This window comes from Podarcis vaucheri (assembly GCF_965113315.1).
Source record: "Podarcis vaucheri genome assembly, chromosome: 2".
Taxonomy (NCBI): domain Eukaryota; kingdom Metazoa; phylum Chordata; class Lepidosauria; order Squamata; family Lacertidae; genus Podarcis; species Podarcis vaucheri.
The window spans coordinates 78373467-78390708 of NC_138760.1; the positions used below are offsets into that span (position 1 = coordinate 78373467).

At 40.2% G+C, this 17242-nt stretch overlaps 1 protein-coding gene across 1 annotated transcript in view; it reads left to right on the forward strand.

The window, feature by feature from the left end:
• The window catches only part of DOCK3 (dedicator of cytokinesis 3), a 141913-nt gene that overhangs the window by 58064 nt on the left and 66607 nt on the right, over positions 1–17242 (forward strand). The window contains exons 13-20 of the mRNA XM_082212079.1: positions 7057–7181; positions 9831–9993; positions 11105–11211; positions 12601–12772; positions 14986–15083; positions 15861–15944; positions 16068–16168; positions 16955–17036. Coding sequence (XP_082068205.1) covers positions 7057–7181; positions 9831–9993; positions 11105–11211; positions 12601–12772; positions 14986–15083; positions 15861–15944; positions 16068–16168; positions 16955–17036 — 932 coding nt within the window. The remainder of the gene's footprint in view (positions 1–7056; positions 7182–9830; positions 9994–11104; positions 11212–12600; positions 12773–14985; positions 15084–15860; positions 15945–16067; positions 16169–16954; positions 17037–17242) is intronic.

Below are 17242 nucleotides of genomic sequence, written 5' to 3' on the forward strand. Positions count from 1 at the left end.
ACCATTTTTCCTTAAGGCAAAGTTAGGCAGCATTGTGAGAGAGCTTACCGGTGTATCAGCCAGGGTTATATTAGTTCTCTGAGCCCATGGCGGCTGTATACTTGTTTTATTAAACATCAGCTCCCCTATGCTTCATGGCAAATTACTTTTGAAACTAAGCGAGTTGACACATGAGTCTCCCTTCAAAGAAAAAGTTAAATTTCCAATGAGTTAGTGCAAGCAACTTTGCTTCATCATAAAAAACTCCCAATCCTTTCCTAGCATTTTTTCCCTTTAGGAGAAAGTCAGGTATGTTCAAAAAAAATCTACATGAGGACAATATCTTCATTTGATCAACTAAAATCTCACAAAATCATGTGTAACCTTTCAAGTTCTCCAGAATTCTCCCATCATGCTCGATGGTAAACAAAGCAAAAAGGAGTGAGGGCAGAGAAAGAGAAAATGTATATTTGGCTGGTAGCAAAGCCATATGCTTTATCTTGTGAAAGAGTTAAGATAGTATGAAGGAGGAGGTAGCCCACATTCAGATGAAATTGTATTAGTTGCTATTCCAGTATCAGGTTGCACCAAGGCCTCCTGGGAAGCAAAAACAAAAAAATACAATGGTACATTCTCTGATCAATGCAAATACAAAAACTAGAGTATTACTGTGTTCACACATAAATTTAAACCGTGTTTTAATGTTAGGAAATTGAACCACAGCTGGCCCTGTTCCCCACCTCCTCTGGCATGAGTGTGAGGAGGAATTCGGACAGTAGAAACAAGCTTAGTCTTGATTCTGGTTAGTGGGAACAAACTAAATTTAAACCCTAGTTTATGAAGCTGACATGTTTTCACCAACCATAGCCAAGATTAATCACAGTTTAGGATTTGAACATAATGCTAAACTGTGATTAATCTAAAATTCAAACAAAAGCTTTCAATCTTGTTGTGGCTTCACCAGAGGAGGGATGGGGAAGAGTTGCTGTGCTTTGTCTTTGTAATACTAAACTATGGTTTAGCATTACATATGATTTGGATCCATGTATGTTGGTAACAGCAACAACAAAAGAAGCATATGCCTTCTGAACTGTGTTCAGGATTCAAATTGCTCTACAACTTGTTCCATGCATGCAAGGGTCCTTTTGGACATTGGTTCCTTGAACAGCATCATCCCATGTTGCATAGCAAACAACTGTAAAACTAAGAGTGATTTCAAATCCAGTTTGTGACTGGGCATCGAAGATTTACTTCAAAGAAAAGGGAAACCCACCAGATAATGGCAAATTCTTAGTCTTGTTCAAAGTACCTCTTTGATCCCTGCTTGTGTCCTATGTATAAACACAAATTTCTGGTCAATCTACCCTACAAGCAAGTTTGCTTATCAAAATAGCATCTCTTCTCTTTACCACATTTGAAGTCTTATTTTGAGTGTCTGATGAAAAGCGCATGTATCATCTTTTAACTGTGAGTGATGTTGGGTTTTATTTCTCTTTCTCTTGTCTAAAGTTTCCTGGCTCTTTGTTTACTTTCCCTTCATTCTCTCCCCTTTCTTAATGGCGCAGAGATGAAGATAGTTGGGTGTAAGTTTTTGCTTTACTGTGTTCTGTCCATTTATTGCTTGCTGTTTTCCCATTCCTGCATCATACTTTTCATGGAATGCTTGAGGCTGATAAAGATTAACAAATCAACAACTTTGCAGGAAGACTATATGCTGGCCATTTCTCACTTGAGGGGCTGCACAAACCCCTTTTATACAGAGTCTGGCGCATTCTGACTAAGGGGTCAGCCACCCTTTGCTCATCCCACTGCTTTCCCTGTGGAAAAGCCACTGTTTACAGATGAATCGGAGCAACCCTCTATTGGGTTTTCTCTGGATTGGCATTTGTTCCGATTTAGTGCTGGAAAGCACGGGACAAATGGAAAATTGCTTAGACCCTTTCTTTCTAGCCACAGGACAAGTGGAAGTGTGGGTGAAACCTAAAACTAAGTTCCTGAGTCATATTCAGAGACATGTATCTGCTCCCACCCCTATAGACATTTCTGCCCCAAGGTAGGTGCACTTCTGGAAGGGTTACTTCGGAAGTCATGCTACAAGGGCAAGGCTATGAGTCCTTCTTCAACCTCCCACTCCTCACAGATAGGTAACTTACCTAGGTATGTGGAGTATCTTTGAGCATTTGTGGGACCATATTAAAGCCAGTCTGATAAAGTACAGAGATATAAGCATCCATCAAAACTTTTTCAAAATGGATGCTAGAAGAGTTTGAAATTTCTAGCCAATTAAGCCCAGGTGAGCTGTGACTCAGGAGTTATTGGGGGAAAAAGGTACCTAGGATTCTACAGCTTAATTTTCTACACAAAATTTAGAGGAGCTCACTAGTACAACAAAGAACTAAATAAGCCATCAGATCATTCTTAGATGATTGCCATTTACATTTGATAAGCACCTCTCAAAGTTCCCAAGCTACTGCTATCCCAGACAAAATAAAGGCTGGTAGCAACAGGAAATCCTCGGACCCCTAAGATCCATCCATGTACAAAGCAGAGTTACAGAAAATCAATGCTGTTTAGTTCAAACACAAGTTTTCCATCACAGTAGCTTATGTAAAGGCGTGTGTTCCTTTCAGTCTTTATGCTCGTGTTTTTCAGACAGAACTTTGAGGAGCATTAAGTTCAAAGCAAGAGTGTTTTTTGTAGCTATACTTGCAGAAGTCACAACCTCCTAGCAAGACAATTATATTCAGAGTAAATGTAGATGTGTTGGCCCACATGAAAAATTCCAAACACTGTATTAGGGCAGTGCCTTTGTTAGGTCAACCAAAATGTTATCAAATAATGTTTAAACTTTCAAGTACCCTAGAATCCTTCAGCAAGCTGGATGTTAAAAAATGAGATTGGGGGGCAGAGACAAAAAAGACACGGACGACTTGACTAACACCAACATCCTTTTTCCCTCCCCCACTAGTTGTATTTTCCCATCATAAAAAAATATTCTTCTTTAAGTGCAGAATGAAAATATCGAACTTCCTTCACATTGGATTGCGTTAAAAAATCCTAATCATGTGAGAGTTGATGCTGAAACAATATATTCCATCAGTTTTATAATGTATTTATTTGAAAAAGGAATACATTAATCTCCTTATATCTCTAGTCAGCAACTAATTTTACAACTTTGTGGGCAGGGGGAAGGGAGGGAGGGGGTCAGTGTGCACACTAACTTAACACAATCAAAGAAAGCATTTTTGTCCTACCAAGACATTAGTTGCTGATGAAACAGACAGGAAAGTGCAGGAACACAATTATTTTCTTCATGCCTCATGCTGCTACCTCTGCTGCTCATATTTTTGCTTTCCACAGCAGGAAAATAAAGTAAGGTGAGGTGGGGGAGGAGAGACAGAGGGAGGTTTGAAATGAAAGATGGTCTTTTTTTGAGCTTCTCTGCTACTTCTTCTCTTTTGATTTCTAAAACAGAAAAAAAAATCATTGGAAAGAGAAATTGAACCAAGAACTTGCTTTCCCCCTGTGCTCATCTGCCTCTTTCCCCTTTGCTTTTACAAGCATGGAAATAGGTCTGAAATGCTATAGAAAGAGACAAAGAGGCTCTTTTTCTTGTGCTCTCTGCTTTCCAAGCCTGAAAAGTCAGGTGGAAAGAGATAGCCAGGTGTGCGAGAGTGATAAATCGTTTCTCAGCACTCTGGTCCTTCTTTGCTGCAGACACAGGAGCAGACAGAATACATGCATGTCATTTCACAGTCCCCAGTCTGCTCCTCCTGTAGCCTTTTCTTGGTGGACAGAGCTATGTGTGCCACTTGGCCTGTTCTACACTCATAGGTCCCCTGCTGCTCTCAGGATGTCACTGTCCCATTGCCAATATGTAAATACAGTGGTGCCCCGCAAGACGAAATTAATTCGTTCCGCAAGTTTTGTCATCTAGCGAAATTTTCGTCTTGCGAATCACGAAATCCCATAGGAATGCATTGAAAATCAATTAATGCGTTCCTATGGTCAAAAAAAGTCCAAACAAAGCCAAATTTGGTACAACAACAGTTTATTAACTGCTCTTTAAAGTCACACATACTGTAAAGAGCAGTTCAAAAATTGAAGGGAAAATAAATTAACTTTATAAACAAAACATGTCTTTGTTTTTAGACAAAGGAAACAAAGTCGCGAGACGTTTTCGTCTTGCGAAGCAAGCCCATAGGTGAAATTCGTCTTGCGAGGCAAATCGAAAACGGAAAAACCTTTCGTCTAGCGAGTTTTTTGTCTTGCGAGGCATTCGTCTTGCGAGGTACCACTGTAAGATTCAGCTTATTTAAGTCAGCTTCTGTACTTGAATGGGAGTGGGAGTGCAATATCGTCCTTTTTCAGGAAGCAAAATGTATCGGACTGGCCCTGATACTTACCTAGAATACTCAGATGTTGCAGTTATTAATTTCACTCCTGTTTTGCAGTATGTGGTATAGAAGAAAATATAGTTTTTCCTTCACATGGCAATGTGGATAAAAGCATGGATTCAAACCATTTGGGGGCTGTGTGTGCATTGCAGCATGTGACAATATCTAAGTGTAGGGTCAACAGCCTCTGTGTTACTGGTTGAATGGGGAACAGAACTGAAACTGAAAGCCACTTGCATCCCACAATACAGTGGTACCTCGGGTTACATACGCTTCAGGTTACATACGCTTCAGGTTACAGACTCCGCTAAACCAGAAATTGTGCTTCAGGTTAAGAACTTTGCTTCAGGATGGGAACAGAAATCGTGCTCCTGCGGCGCGGCAGCAGCAGCAGGCCCCATTAGCTAAAGTGGTGCTTCAGGTTAAGAACAGTTTCAGGTTAAGAACAGACACCTGGAACGAATTCAGTACTCAACCCGAGGTACCACTGTATTGGTTGGTAGGCGTTCCTTATTTATTTGTTTATTTTAATAATGTGTAGAATACTTAATACTGCAGTTTCTAAGCAAGTGTACAATAGGGATAAAAAGGGGTGCAGCAAAAAAAAAAAAAACACCAAACAAACAGTTACAATTAAGCATGAAATCAGAAAAAAAACTACCGGTAATTTAAAATGCCTGTTGAAATGAAGAGGTTTTTTCCAAGTGCCAGAAATTCAGTAGGGAGGTTCTCCCCCACCCCACTCACCTGGAAGGGATTTCCACAGAATTGGACCCACAATACTGAATACATAGTCAGTGGCGTAGCGTGGGGGGTGCCAGGGGGGCCGGCCGCACCGGGCGCAACATCTGGGGGGGGCGCTTGCTGCCTCCGGAGTCGCCGAAGAGCCTCGGGCACAGGCTGTAGCGGAGCCGCATGTCTCGCGGAACCGACGAGCTGTGCGCACGTCCGGGCTGAAGGCGCCCGGCAGGCAGCGGCTCTCAGCGCTCACCGTGGAGGACGCGCCAGGCAGCCCCTCCTCACAGCCCCGCCTCCGCCGGAGCTGCTGCAGCTGCTGGGCCGTTGCATTTTCCTCGCCTCTCTGCCCCCCTCCTCCTCCGGGCAAGCGGCGTCGTTTGGGCGGCAGTGCCAGCGGCAACTCGCAGGTTAGGGGTTAGGGGGGCGCAAATTACTTGCGTTGCCCCGGGTGCTGACAACTCACGCTACGCCGCTGTACATAGTTCAATGAAATGTAGATGGAGATACCCCTTAAATGACAGGAAATGGTGCAGGGGAAGGAAGAGGAGAAAGAGAAAGGATGTGCAGCCTTCTGTTCCACACATCTGCTGCTGTGGTCTAATGCAGTAAAAGCTATTCCATATTCCATGTACAGGCTGCCTATGATCTCGGTTAAATTGATCTTATAAGACTACAAAGTGGGAGCCAGAGTAATGGAGCAAGAATAAAATATAACTCTTTGTAATTATTGCTAATGAAGAGTATTTTAGCTAATCTTCATGCATATAGAATCATAGAATTGTAGGATCATCTAGTTCAACCCCCTGCAATGCAGGGATAATAATACATATACTTTTGGGGAAGAAAAATAGGAATAGATTTCATTACTAGGTTGCCTGGAGAAGCATACTACAAGTGAGGAAATTGCAGTTGTGTTATGAAAGCAAATAGTGTTTCATGTTTAAATTCATGCATTATTCCTAGCATTGTAGTAGAAAGAGTCTTCCATGTAGGGCAGAAAAAAGTCTTATTATTTTATGCTGAAACACTTTTCAGTCATATTTAAATCAACAAAGGGCTGAAATTCTGCTATATTCTGCACTTAGCTACTGCATTTCTTAGATACAGGAATCTCTTTGAATGGCTTGAAAAGTGGGTAAGCATTCCCACTGTTGCAGCCCATACAAGGTCTGCAAGCTAGGCAGGAATCCAGGAAACTTGTGAGATTGTTCATTCATTTCATTTGAGTTGAAATTTATATTATAGGCAGGTATAAGATGTGAGAAGTTTTCCTCTTGGTAAAGTAGTACTCAAATACTGACATTTGAGGTAACTAAATGGATAACTATATTATTTGTTATTTGTTGCCAAACTGTTCAGGGGCTAGATATCTCTTGATGTCACTACTGCCCCCATTTACTATGTGCCTGCTCCAGGGGAAATCCAGACCTCCTGGCTGAAGGACCCTCCTGGCAATGATGCAAAGGCCTTGTGAGGCATCTTGTGTTAGGAGAAACGCCAATCATCTCAGAAATTTGGCATTGCTTTTGCAGTAGAATTGTTTGATGAATATTGCTGAGCAGCCCAGCTGCTTGCAGCCCACAGGCAAGAGAAATCGTAGCAGGGGCTGGATGTTTCCTATAGGCTCAGCCATTGTTGCTCATGCTCAGGAGTGTTTTTGATAATTTATTTGTTAACCAGAGAATTTAGCAAAGCAATACGAAAAAATTACTTCCTCTCCCTCACCTTTGTCTCCTAAATGATTTACCGAATTCTCAGACTTCATAAAGCATTACTAACAGCCATCTACTTTAATGCACTGGTGTTAAAATGTTCATTTTTTATTAACTATTTATTTTATACTTGGAATGAGTTGGATTCCCATCAGAATTGTGAATAAAACATCACTGGCTTTCACAGAATTGTCATGTTTTCTAAAAAATGTTTATTTCTTCTTGTGTAGGTGATATACGCAATGACTTGTACCTGACTTTAGAGAAAGGAGACTTTGAAAGAGGTGGGAAAAGTGTTCAGAAGAACATTGAAGTGACTATGTATGTTCTTTATGCAGATGGAGAGATTCTAAAGGTAAATAGATATAATTTCTATTAAATGTAGCATCGCTTTAGTTCTGTCATTTACTTTCAGATTTTTAAAATTTGGGAAAACTGAATTTCTTCTGTTCACTTATTTGAACTTAATTATTACAGTGGTTACTTGCATGGAACTGTGCAGCAATGAAAGCAAATTAAAAAAATCTCAATCAGGAAAAATATCTGTCTACAGATGGGTTATGATGAAAGGGCCTTTCATTGCTGCTCAGTCAATCCCATTTGTTTTCATTCCTGCACTAACACTGAGAGGACCTATTTATTTTATTTTTACCTTCCCCCCTTCCTTCCTCAAGGATCTCAGAGCAGAATACATAATTTGCTGCCATTTTATTTTCACATAGCTGAGGAATGGTAACTCATCCAAGATCATCCACTGTGTTAATTTGATTAATGAGTTGGTTTTACTCTTCTTATTTCATTTAGTTTTATGGTAGATGTGATATATTGTAAACTGCTTTAATTGTATAGAAAGGTCACCTATAAATGTTTTAAGCAAGGACAATATTATATCCTTTGTTACTTAGATGTGAACTCTCTCTTCTTTGCTACTTCGCATCCCTGGAACACTTTACACCCCAGCTTCCATTGGACTCCTTCCTCTGGTGTATTGGAATGCCTAATGAAGATATCACATTTACTCTCTATCTCACTCCTTTATCATCTCCTAACCTCTCCCCTTCCTTTGTCTGTAAGCCTAATTAGATTGTAAGCTTGATCGCCTAGCCTGTGCTCCGTATTTTGTTTTATGCACAGTGCTTGATTTATGTAGGCGTATTAGAAATAAACAATTTTAATTTTACCTGGATTTGGAACATCTAAGTAATTACTGGCCAGTTGCCAATCTCCCCTTCTTGGGCAGGGTTCATGAATGGGTGGTTGTGGGCACTCATGCAGGAAACTGATTTTTCTAGATCTATTTCAGTTGGGTTTTAGGCCTGGATTTGGAACAGAAACTGCTTGGGTTACCCTTTATGATGACCTAAGTTGGGAGAGAGACAGGAGAAATGTGTCCCTGTTAATTCCCCTTGACTTCTCAGCAGCTTTAGATACCATCAAACATCATATACCTCTGGAGTGTCTATCCGAGCTGGGGTGGGTGGCATCACCTTGCGGTGGTTCTGCTCTTACGTGGATGGTTGTTTCCAGAGGGTGATGTTTGGGGGGTTGTTCTTCAGCCCCGTGGAGCCTTCAGTGTGGGGTTCCTCAGCATTCGATTTTATCCCTCATACTGTTTAACATCTACATGAAACCACTGAGTGGGGTCATCTGGACTTTTTGAGTACACTCAGCAATATACTGATGACACACAGCTCTGCTTCTCCTTTTCATCTGCAGATGTGGCAGTGAATGTGCTGGAACATTGTCTTGCCTTGGTCATGGATGAGAGCCAATAAACTGGAGCTAAGTCCAGATAAGACCAAGGCACTGTTAGTGGGTTGGAAGATGGGAAGTTGCTTGCTCTTGATGGAGTTACACTGACTCTGAAGCAGTAGATATGTGGCTTGGGGGTCCTTCTGGACCTATTGCTGTCGCTTGAGGCTCAGTTGGCCTCAGTGGGGCAGAGTGAGTTCCATCAACTTCAACTGGTGGCCCAGCTGCACCACTATTTGGACAGGGACAGCCCAATTTCTGTCATTTATGCTCTGACAACCTCTTAGTTAGATTACTGCAACATGTTATATATGGGGCTGCCTCTGAAGACAGTGCGGAAACTTCATTTGGCGCAGAATTCAGTGGCCAGGCTGCTCATTGGAGCATATTAACGTCAGTCCTGCCCTGACTGCACTGGCTGCTGATTAGTTTCCAGGCCCAATTCAAAGTGCTGTTTTTGACCTATAAAGCCTTAAACGGCTTATACCTCAAGGACCACCTCTCCCCGTGCTAGTGGCTGCCCACCTGTGGAACACGCACCCCAGAGATGCTTGCTTAACACCTTTGTTATGTATCTTTAGGCACCAGGCAAAAACATTCCTCTTCTCCCAGGTCTTTGGCTAAGTAAACAATCTATGGCCTTTTAAACTGAGTGGAGTTTTTGTTTTGTTTTGTTTGCTATTAAGTTAAAACATCATTGACAAAGTCCTGGTGCTTTGTAGTAATTCAGAGTAGGGAGTTAGTTGCTGGTTGTTTTTTAGGTGATAATTATTCACCTGAAACTTACTTCTTTCTGCTAATTAGAAAAAATAAGACAGACTATTCTAAGGATTCCCTCTTTTCACTTACAGAAGCTTGAATGGCTAGTGATCAAAGAGGCAGAAAATTCCTAGGAGTTCAGAATCATACCTGAACTCTGTATCTCTCAAAATAAGAAATGACTTATTTAATAAGAAAAGGCACTTATTATATGAGAAACATCATTAGCACTCCCTCCCTAGCTGCTCCTCAGATTTTCTCCTCCTCCTCCTTAAAAATCTAGACTCCTCCCTTCTTGAGTTTCTCGAGTTCTGTATTTCAAAGTTTTGCATCTGTCCGTCACATTGTTTAGCAGCTGGATATAAATTGGACTGATTACAGTATGCTGTGTTTCTGCATCCTTAACATGATACTTTCTTGGTGTTATTGTGTATCTTTTATAATGTGATATTCTTTTATTCTTATTCTGTATTCTTTTTCATTTCCCCCCCAGGACTGCATCAGTTTAGGCTCGGGAGAGCCAAGTAGGAGTCTATATCATTCCTTTGTCCTCTATCACAGCAACAGCCCTCGTTGGGGAGAAGTCATCAAACTTCCCATTCCCATAGACAGGTTCCGTGGTTCTCACCTCCGTTTTGAGTTCAGACACTGTTCCAGTGAGTGCAACATGGTTCTCTGTCTGGAAGATACCTAATTTTCATAGGCTGATTTTCTTCTGTAGATTATCTCTGTCCTGATTTTGCAAAGGATTAGGAGAATGTAATAGCTTGAAAACATATGGTGGTTAGGGCATGTTCTCATTACCATTTCAGTCATTGATAGCTGCAGTAAAAATAACTGCAACAACCTCTAGCAAGGCAGTTATTTGGGATAATTTGTAGCAATGTCAGATCCTGAACTGGCTAATAGATAAACCCTTCATCAAGTGTTGAGGGCTGGAAGATGTGTTAACAAATTAGTTATTACAGATTAAGCAAAAAATGGAATTTGGGCTCTGAAGAAACATATATATTCTGTTTTAGTTCCCTTTCGGAGTTTGTCTAGGGGCATCTTTTTTGAGGTCCATTCCAAAGTAAATGGTCTTTCTTTGTTTGTTACTTGGAGCTTTGCTTCTTTTAGCAAAATACATGGCTTGCACTCTTCCTTTGTGATAGGGATATTGATTTTTACATCTTCTCCTAATGCTGAAAGGCATAGTCACAAAAAATCAGTGTAGTAGTCACTAGCCTAGTTCCCACGTCAGAAGTTGGGGTTGTGCTTTGTTTTGCTCCAAGGAAACCATGATCTGCTGTTGGCTTCCTTGTTGTGATTTGTTTGAGCTAAACAAGCTGCATTTCCTGGTTAAGGCATAATGTTAAGCCAGGGGTTGTGTTTTGTTTCTTCCCTAAGGGGACTTACTTCTGAGTAGATATATATAGAGGTGCAGTGTTGCAACAGTGGGAAGGGGTTGCCATAAGCCTGACTAGGAAAAAATGGCCTGGCAAGAAGGTAAGAGAATGCAGGAAAGGGTTCAGCACCCCTTCTCCATATCTCTATTGAACTTGCTTTTCCCCAACTTTATAACCTGCATTTGAAGACATAGGTCTGTAACTGTTATGTCTGATATAGAATATTTTATGACTGTAGAAAGCACAATCAGAATTATGAAAATGCAAAATAGGCATCATTGAAAACCTTTTCTCTATCTATTATAAGTTACAGGGACAGGCTAAAATGCTAATTTGGTAGTTACTAGAATTCATGTAAACATTTTGTTTCTTGTTGCAGCAAAAGATAAAGGTGAAAAGAAGCTTTTTGGCTTTGCATTTACACCACTAATGAGAGATGATGGCACCACCCTTTCTGATGATATTCATGAGCTTTATGTTTATAAGGTACGATAGTTCCTCACTTCATATATTATAGGTCTACCATCAAGTCATTTCACTGTTCACTGTTGTAGAGTAAATCTATAATGGTCCAGATCTTCTAAAATAAGTGTTTGTACGGATCCTGATTCGTCTGTTACAGTACATTACAAATTGGGAGATACTGCGAGCAGACAGACCTTCACAAGCATCGTAACTTCCTCACTCTTTCTTTAGAATACCCTCCCCGCCTCTCTTCCTCCTCCTCCTCTTCCTCTTCCTCCTCCTCCTTCTTCCTCTTCCTCTTCTTCTTCTCCTCTTCCTTATGTTTTTATACTTGTATCCTGCTTTATATTTGGGGTCAGGATAGATGTCATGCATGATTACAATCTTGAATTTTGCTTGGGGGGGCGGGGCGGGACACCCCAGTTCCTGAAAGGTCCACGGTGTTACTTAATTTTATTTTATTTCATTTGGGTATAGTTTTTTTTTAAATAAAAAGTTAAACTTACTAATTATGCAAAATAATCATGGAAAATGTTCCCTCTCTTGCACAACACTAAGACCATCCTGGGACAACATTGTAACAGGGTGAAAAAATGAGTCCTCCCCTCCCCTCTAAAGACTGCATGCCTTCCTGTGCCCATATCTAGTCCTTGAGGAGGGTGGCTAATGAGTGGAGACACCGGGTGCAACAGGAATGGGTCCTTCTGAGCTCCTGAGTCCGCAATCAGGGCCCTTACTGCTGCCGCCAGTCATGCTTAGCAGACCCCTTGGGATAACTCAGGAGTCCCTTGGGGTCTGCAGCCCACATATTGGAAACCACTGGAATAAGGTGTTCTACAGAGGCTTATAAACAGCACAACCCATCAGCTCGACTGAAAATTAATATCTGGATATAAATAGAGGTTATGTTTAGAAACCTTGAGAAGCAAGCTGCTAATAAAATCTATTCTGCTGTAGTAATCATGTTTAGCACAGGGATGTATCATTTTATACTTTATATATACTCCTAACAGAGGTGTTTTATTTTTACCAGGTATAACCGAGCTATTTAAAAGGAAGTTAATTGAAATGGAAGGTGCATGTAGCTTTTTAATTATTACAAAACTTTTGTAGTAGTCTCCAACTCCCATCAATCCCAGCCTGCATGCCAAATGATCAGAGATTATAGGAGTTATTAAAAATATCTAGAGGGCACTAAACTGAGGAAATTTGATCTATCTGAACAGGTAGAAAGCTGTTTTCTAAAGTGTGTGCTGTTTGAATGAGTAGCATACATATTCCGAATACAGAATGTCTGCATGCCTAGAATCCATATGAAGTCCTCCATATTCTGTTTAGTGGCACAGCAATACATGGAGTAAAGCATATATAATTTTCCAGCTAAAGCAGATGTCCTTTTTATGTCTACAGTGTGATGAAAACAGCACATTCAATAACCATGCCCTCTACCTGGGTCTTCCATGCTGCAAAGAGGACTATAATGGCTGTCCCAACATTCCTTCAAGCCTGATTTTCCAGCGCAGCACCAAAGAGTCATTTGCAATCTCTACTCAGCTCTCTTCTACCAAACTCACCCAGAATGGTACAGCAGTTTTCATTTCAAGAAATCATAGGATGCAAAAAAGATAGAGGGGGTGCTTTGTATATTGCATTGAAATACTGTAATGCAATGCATGGTCCTTTGAGGGGGGGGCTGTTGGCTTGCTTTTGTTTCTATTACATATTTTCTGTTTTTAGTCTTGTACTTTTTATGTTGCGAGTCACCCCGAGATCTACGGATGAAGGGCGATATGCAACTTTAATAAATAAATAATTGCAATATTTGCTATATATTCACATAGAAAGGGGTCTTTGAGTGCAGTGCCAGATTTAGGGGTGGCATGGGTGGTTCTCTTGCACATGGCGCCAAGCTGAGGGGACGCAAAATAGTGCACTTCAGAGCATGTGCAGAACAGAAGGTGAAAGGAGGGAGGGTGCTCTATCAATCTCTGTTCCAAAAGCAATCATTGTGAAAATAAGAAATGGAGGGAGGTATTTTAGTCCTCGCTCATATTGCCAAAGTCCATCTCTGCTGAGTGGCTGTAGCTGCCAACAGTATGTATCTGATTTGGAAATGCTGCTTTTCGGGGTGAGGTGTGTGTCTTATGCACGCAGTAATGAAATACGAGGTAAAAGGTAATTTCAATTCAAAAAAAAAAAACTTTTGCTGTGGTTAACCTCTCCAAGTTAAGTCACAGTTGTGGCACAGCGGTATGGTGTAATGGTTAGAGTGTTGGACCTTGGAGAGTAGGGTTTGACGCCTCACTTAGCCATGAAGCTCACCTTGGCCAGTCACCATCTCTCAGCCTAATCTATCTCACAGGGTTGTCTTCAGGATCAAATGGAGAGGAGGAGAACCATGTAACCACCTTGAGATTCTTGGAAAATAAAGGTGGTATATAAATGTAATAAATAATGTTAATGATAAAATAAAATTTTAAATAAAGTTCTAATTTTTAAAAAGCCAAATTATTAGAAAAATCTAATTAGATTAGGAACCTCAGTCCCAGAGGTTAAATCCGGCTCTCCAATCCTCTTATCCCACCCTCTCCAAGCCATGCCCCTCACTGGTCCTGCTCTAAACCTCCCATGAGTGCTTTTATTTGGCTGGCTGGAATACGTACCTGGTCTGTGATAAGGCCGCTTGCTTACCTGGATGGAGAGACACGTGTGTGTGTGTGTGAGAGAGAGAGAGAGAGAGAGAGAGTGTGTTTGTGACTTTTGCATGGCTGGAATGTAGTCTACTGTACAATAAGAGAGACATTTGTTGTTCCACTGCCCAGCAGGCTCTTAAAATCACCACCTGTCAGTTGTTGTGTGGTGACTTCAAGCCTCCTTTCTGCACGGTTTACAATATTTTAGAGTGTACAGATAATTACCTTGAATTATCATGAATGTTTTTATAAAAGCCACCAATAACTGCTGGGGCTGGTTTTTTGAAATCACAGGTGAGGAAAAGCATGCATTTTGGGCAAAGCATTGAGATCAGAAAGAGGTTTCAGGAGACCTGGATAGAAGAGAAATGATTCTGCTGAGTAAAATCCCATCTCAATTGATTTTTAAACTTGGCAATCATTGTTTTGTTTTTGTTTTTTAATTAAGACAATACACTGAGGAAAAGCCAAAGGAATTCATTAAACGAGCTGTCTGCTGTAGCCAGCATTCCCATTTTGGGAACTAAAAGCTTGCTCCTGCAGACAGCTTCAGCAGCCTCCCTTCCACCATCTCTTGATTTTTGATCAAATAACTAAGACCTCAGTGTCCCTTCCAACTCTACAATTCTATGACTTGGAAGAAACATTTTGCATATATTTTTTTTTCCTTTTTAGCATATATTGCTCGTCAGAACTAACTTCCTGATATTTTTGTTTGGCATAGTGTAGAACATTTTAAAAGAACATAGTGTAGAACATTTTAAAAGATGAAGAATAAAATTACTTAATTGTCCAAGATGTATTGTTTTGTGGTGATATGATTGCTATACTTATGCATTTATGTAATCAAATCCTAAGTGTGTTCACTAAGCATGTCTTACTGTGCTGAATTTGAATGTGATTTTCTCCCAGGTAAGCATGTATAGGATTAGAACACTAAATCTTGCCGATTTATAAATTTGCTCTCTGAAAATAATTTTGAACCATTGTCAGTTGTTCACAGATATCTGATAATTCTACTTATGCCAATTTTCCTCTGTAATTAGTGTGTTTAGTATGTTATACTTTGTGTTTCTATATTTATTCTTTCAATTATTTACAGTGGATCTACTTGCTCTCTTGAAATGGAAGGCTTATCCAGATCGTGTTATGGATATCTTAGGAAGACTGAGGCATGTCAGTGGTGAAGAAATTGTTAAGGTGCTGTGTCCCCTCCAAGTTGTTATTAATGTGCAACTATTGTGACAATTAGTACAAGTCTTTGAGGAAGAAAGCCTCTGCTTTACTTGCTCTGTCTTCGATCAGTAGGTGAAATCAAGGTGTGATTATCTTAAGCACAAACCTAAGAAGTGCTGAGTTAGCAACGTATCATTGGTTCATGGGACCAGTTTTGCAACCAGGTGGTAGGGAGAATGTGTTGTTGCTACATAGCTGCATCTCCTCCCCTTTTCTGGCAACATCTAGAAATGCATAATGTGTGACATTTCGCCATACTTTTAGGTTTGAATCCAACACTGCATAACAGGGCTTATATTTCTTCTCTTCCCTGATGCAGCCCCTGCCCACTCCTAAATGTGCTTCAGAGGGTCTCCCCACACTTAGCTATGGTTTGAGGGTGTGCAAGAAGCTGTAGGGAGGAAGAGAGGAGGGGGAATTTTCATTGTGCAAGCGGACCTCTGTGAGAGCTAGGAACCATTACAATTTACTGATAATCTTGGATTTTTTATTTACATAGGAATATAAATATAATGAAAGTGAAATAATGCTATATAAGGTAATAGTCATCATCTGGGTGATACTCATCGATTTCAGTGTGCCTAATCTATGACTTGGTTGGCAACCCACCCTATGTCTCAGTAATTTTACTCTGGAGAACTAGGAGCAGTCTTGAATCTCTCTTTCTTACACATTATAAATGGTGTGTTTTGGTAGAATTGTTTACCAGGAGAAGTCATTTGAATGTTTGTGCCTTTCCAGTTCTTGCAGGATATCTTGGACACATTATTTGTGATTTTGGATGACAACACCGAAAAATATGGACTGCTGGTCTTTCAGTCTCTTGTAAGCATAGCACACTTTTGAGAGATGAACAGTTTTGACTTCCCTTTATCCATTATTTTTATGACCTTTGTAAGCTTTGGTGATCTGTGTCCTTAGGTGTGGTTTTGTCTCTCTCTTCTGCAGGTGTTCATCATCAACCTCCTGCGTGATAGCAAATATTTTCATTTTCGACCTGTAATGGACACTTACATCCAAAAGCACTTTGCAGGAGCGCTGGCCTACAAGTAGGTTCTATTTTACCACAATTGTACATTAGAGTGTCACTTCAGATGAGATAGATAGCAACAGTTCTAATTTATTGTTTAGTAGAACATCCAGTAGTACGAAGCAATCTTACTGAATAAAAGTTTGTGGCAAAAAACAAGAAACAAAATACTCTTTTTCAATTAAAAAAATTGGACGACAGTCCTAAATGGGGATGTTCTCCCTCTGAGTCTTCTGAGAGGGAACATGCCAAAAGAGTTGAAGGAAATTGGGCGGGGTCAAACAGGACCTTTTCTTAATTAGACTCTGTTTTTATGCTTTAGCTAAAACATCTTGCAGCTTTTTTGTGGACGAAAAGATTTTTCCATCAGTTAAACATCCTTATAATCACTTAGTTTTACTCTGGAAGAGCACTATTTACAGACAGTCAAGCTCGTTTTTCAGAAAAAAAGATAAACTGAGGCCAGATTTCTCTCAAGATTACAAAAACTCTGGAGAAATGTAAAGCAGTGTTTTTGTTTCATTTTAAAGCAAAATAGTTTTGTGACTAGTATCTGCTGTAATCTCCATGCCTAATCTCTTTTTGTCTGTCTCCATCATTGTTAAACATGGAAGAGTAATTATTTTGGGTCACCAAGAATATATTTCTATATCCCACTTAATTATATGTGCTAAAAATATCAATAGACTGAACTATGATATAAAACCTAACTTAATTTATTACTAGCAAATGGTATTTAAAAACATCTTTAGATGTGAGCATGGCTGGGGTTGGAAATGTATCAGTATTTCGTGTTTTTACTCAGAGAACTTATTCGGTGTTTGAAGTGGTACATGGACCGATCAGCAGAACTTGTACGACAGGACCACATTCAGGAGGCAATGCGGGTATGTTTTCTATAGAAATGCCATCTGTTTAAAATGACTCTTACATTGAAGAGTTTTCTGTTGTGCAGAGAGCTCTGTCTTGAATAGGTTTTTGTTACTGATTATCTAGGGAAGAAATGAATCCTTTTGTCCTGTTCAGATTATAATTTTAGTAAAACTTATCTCCTTGAGTTTGAGAATGCACATAATTGATTGTACAACTTTTG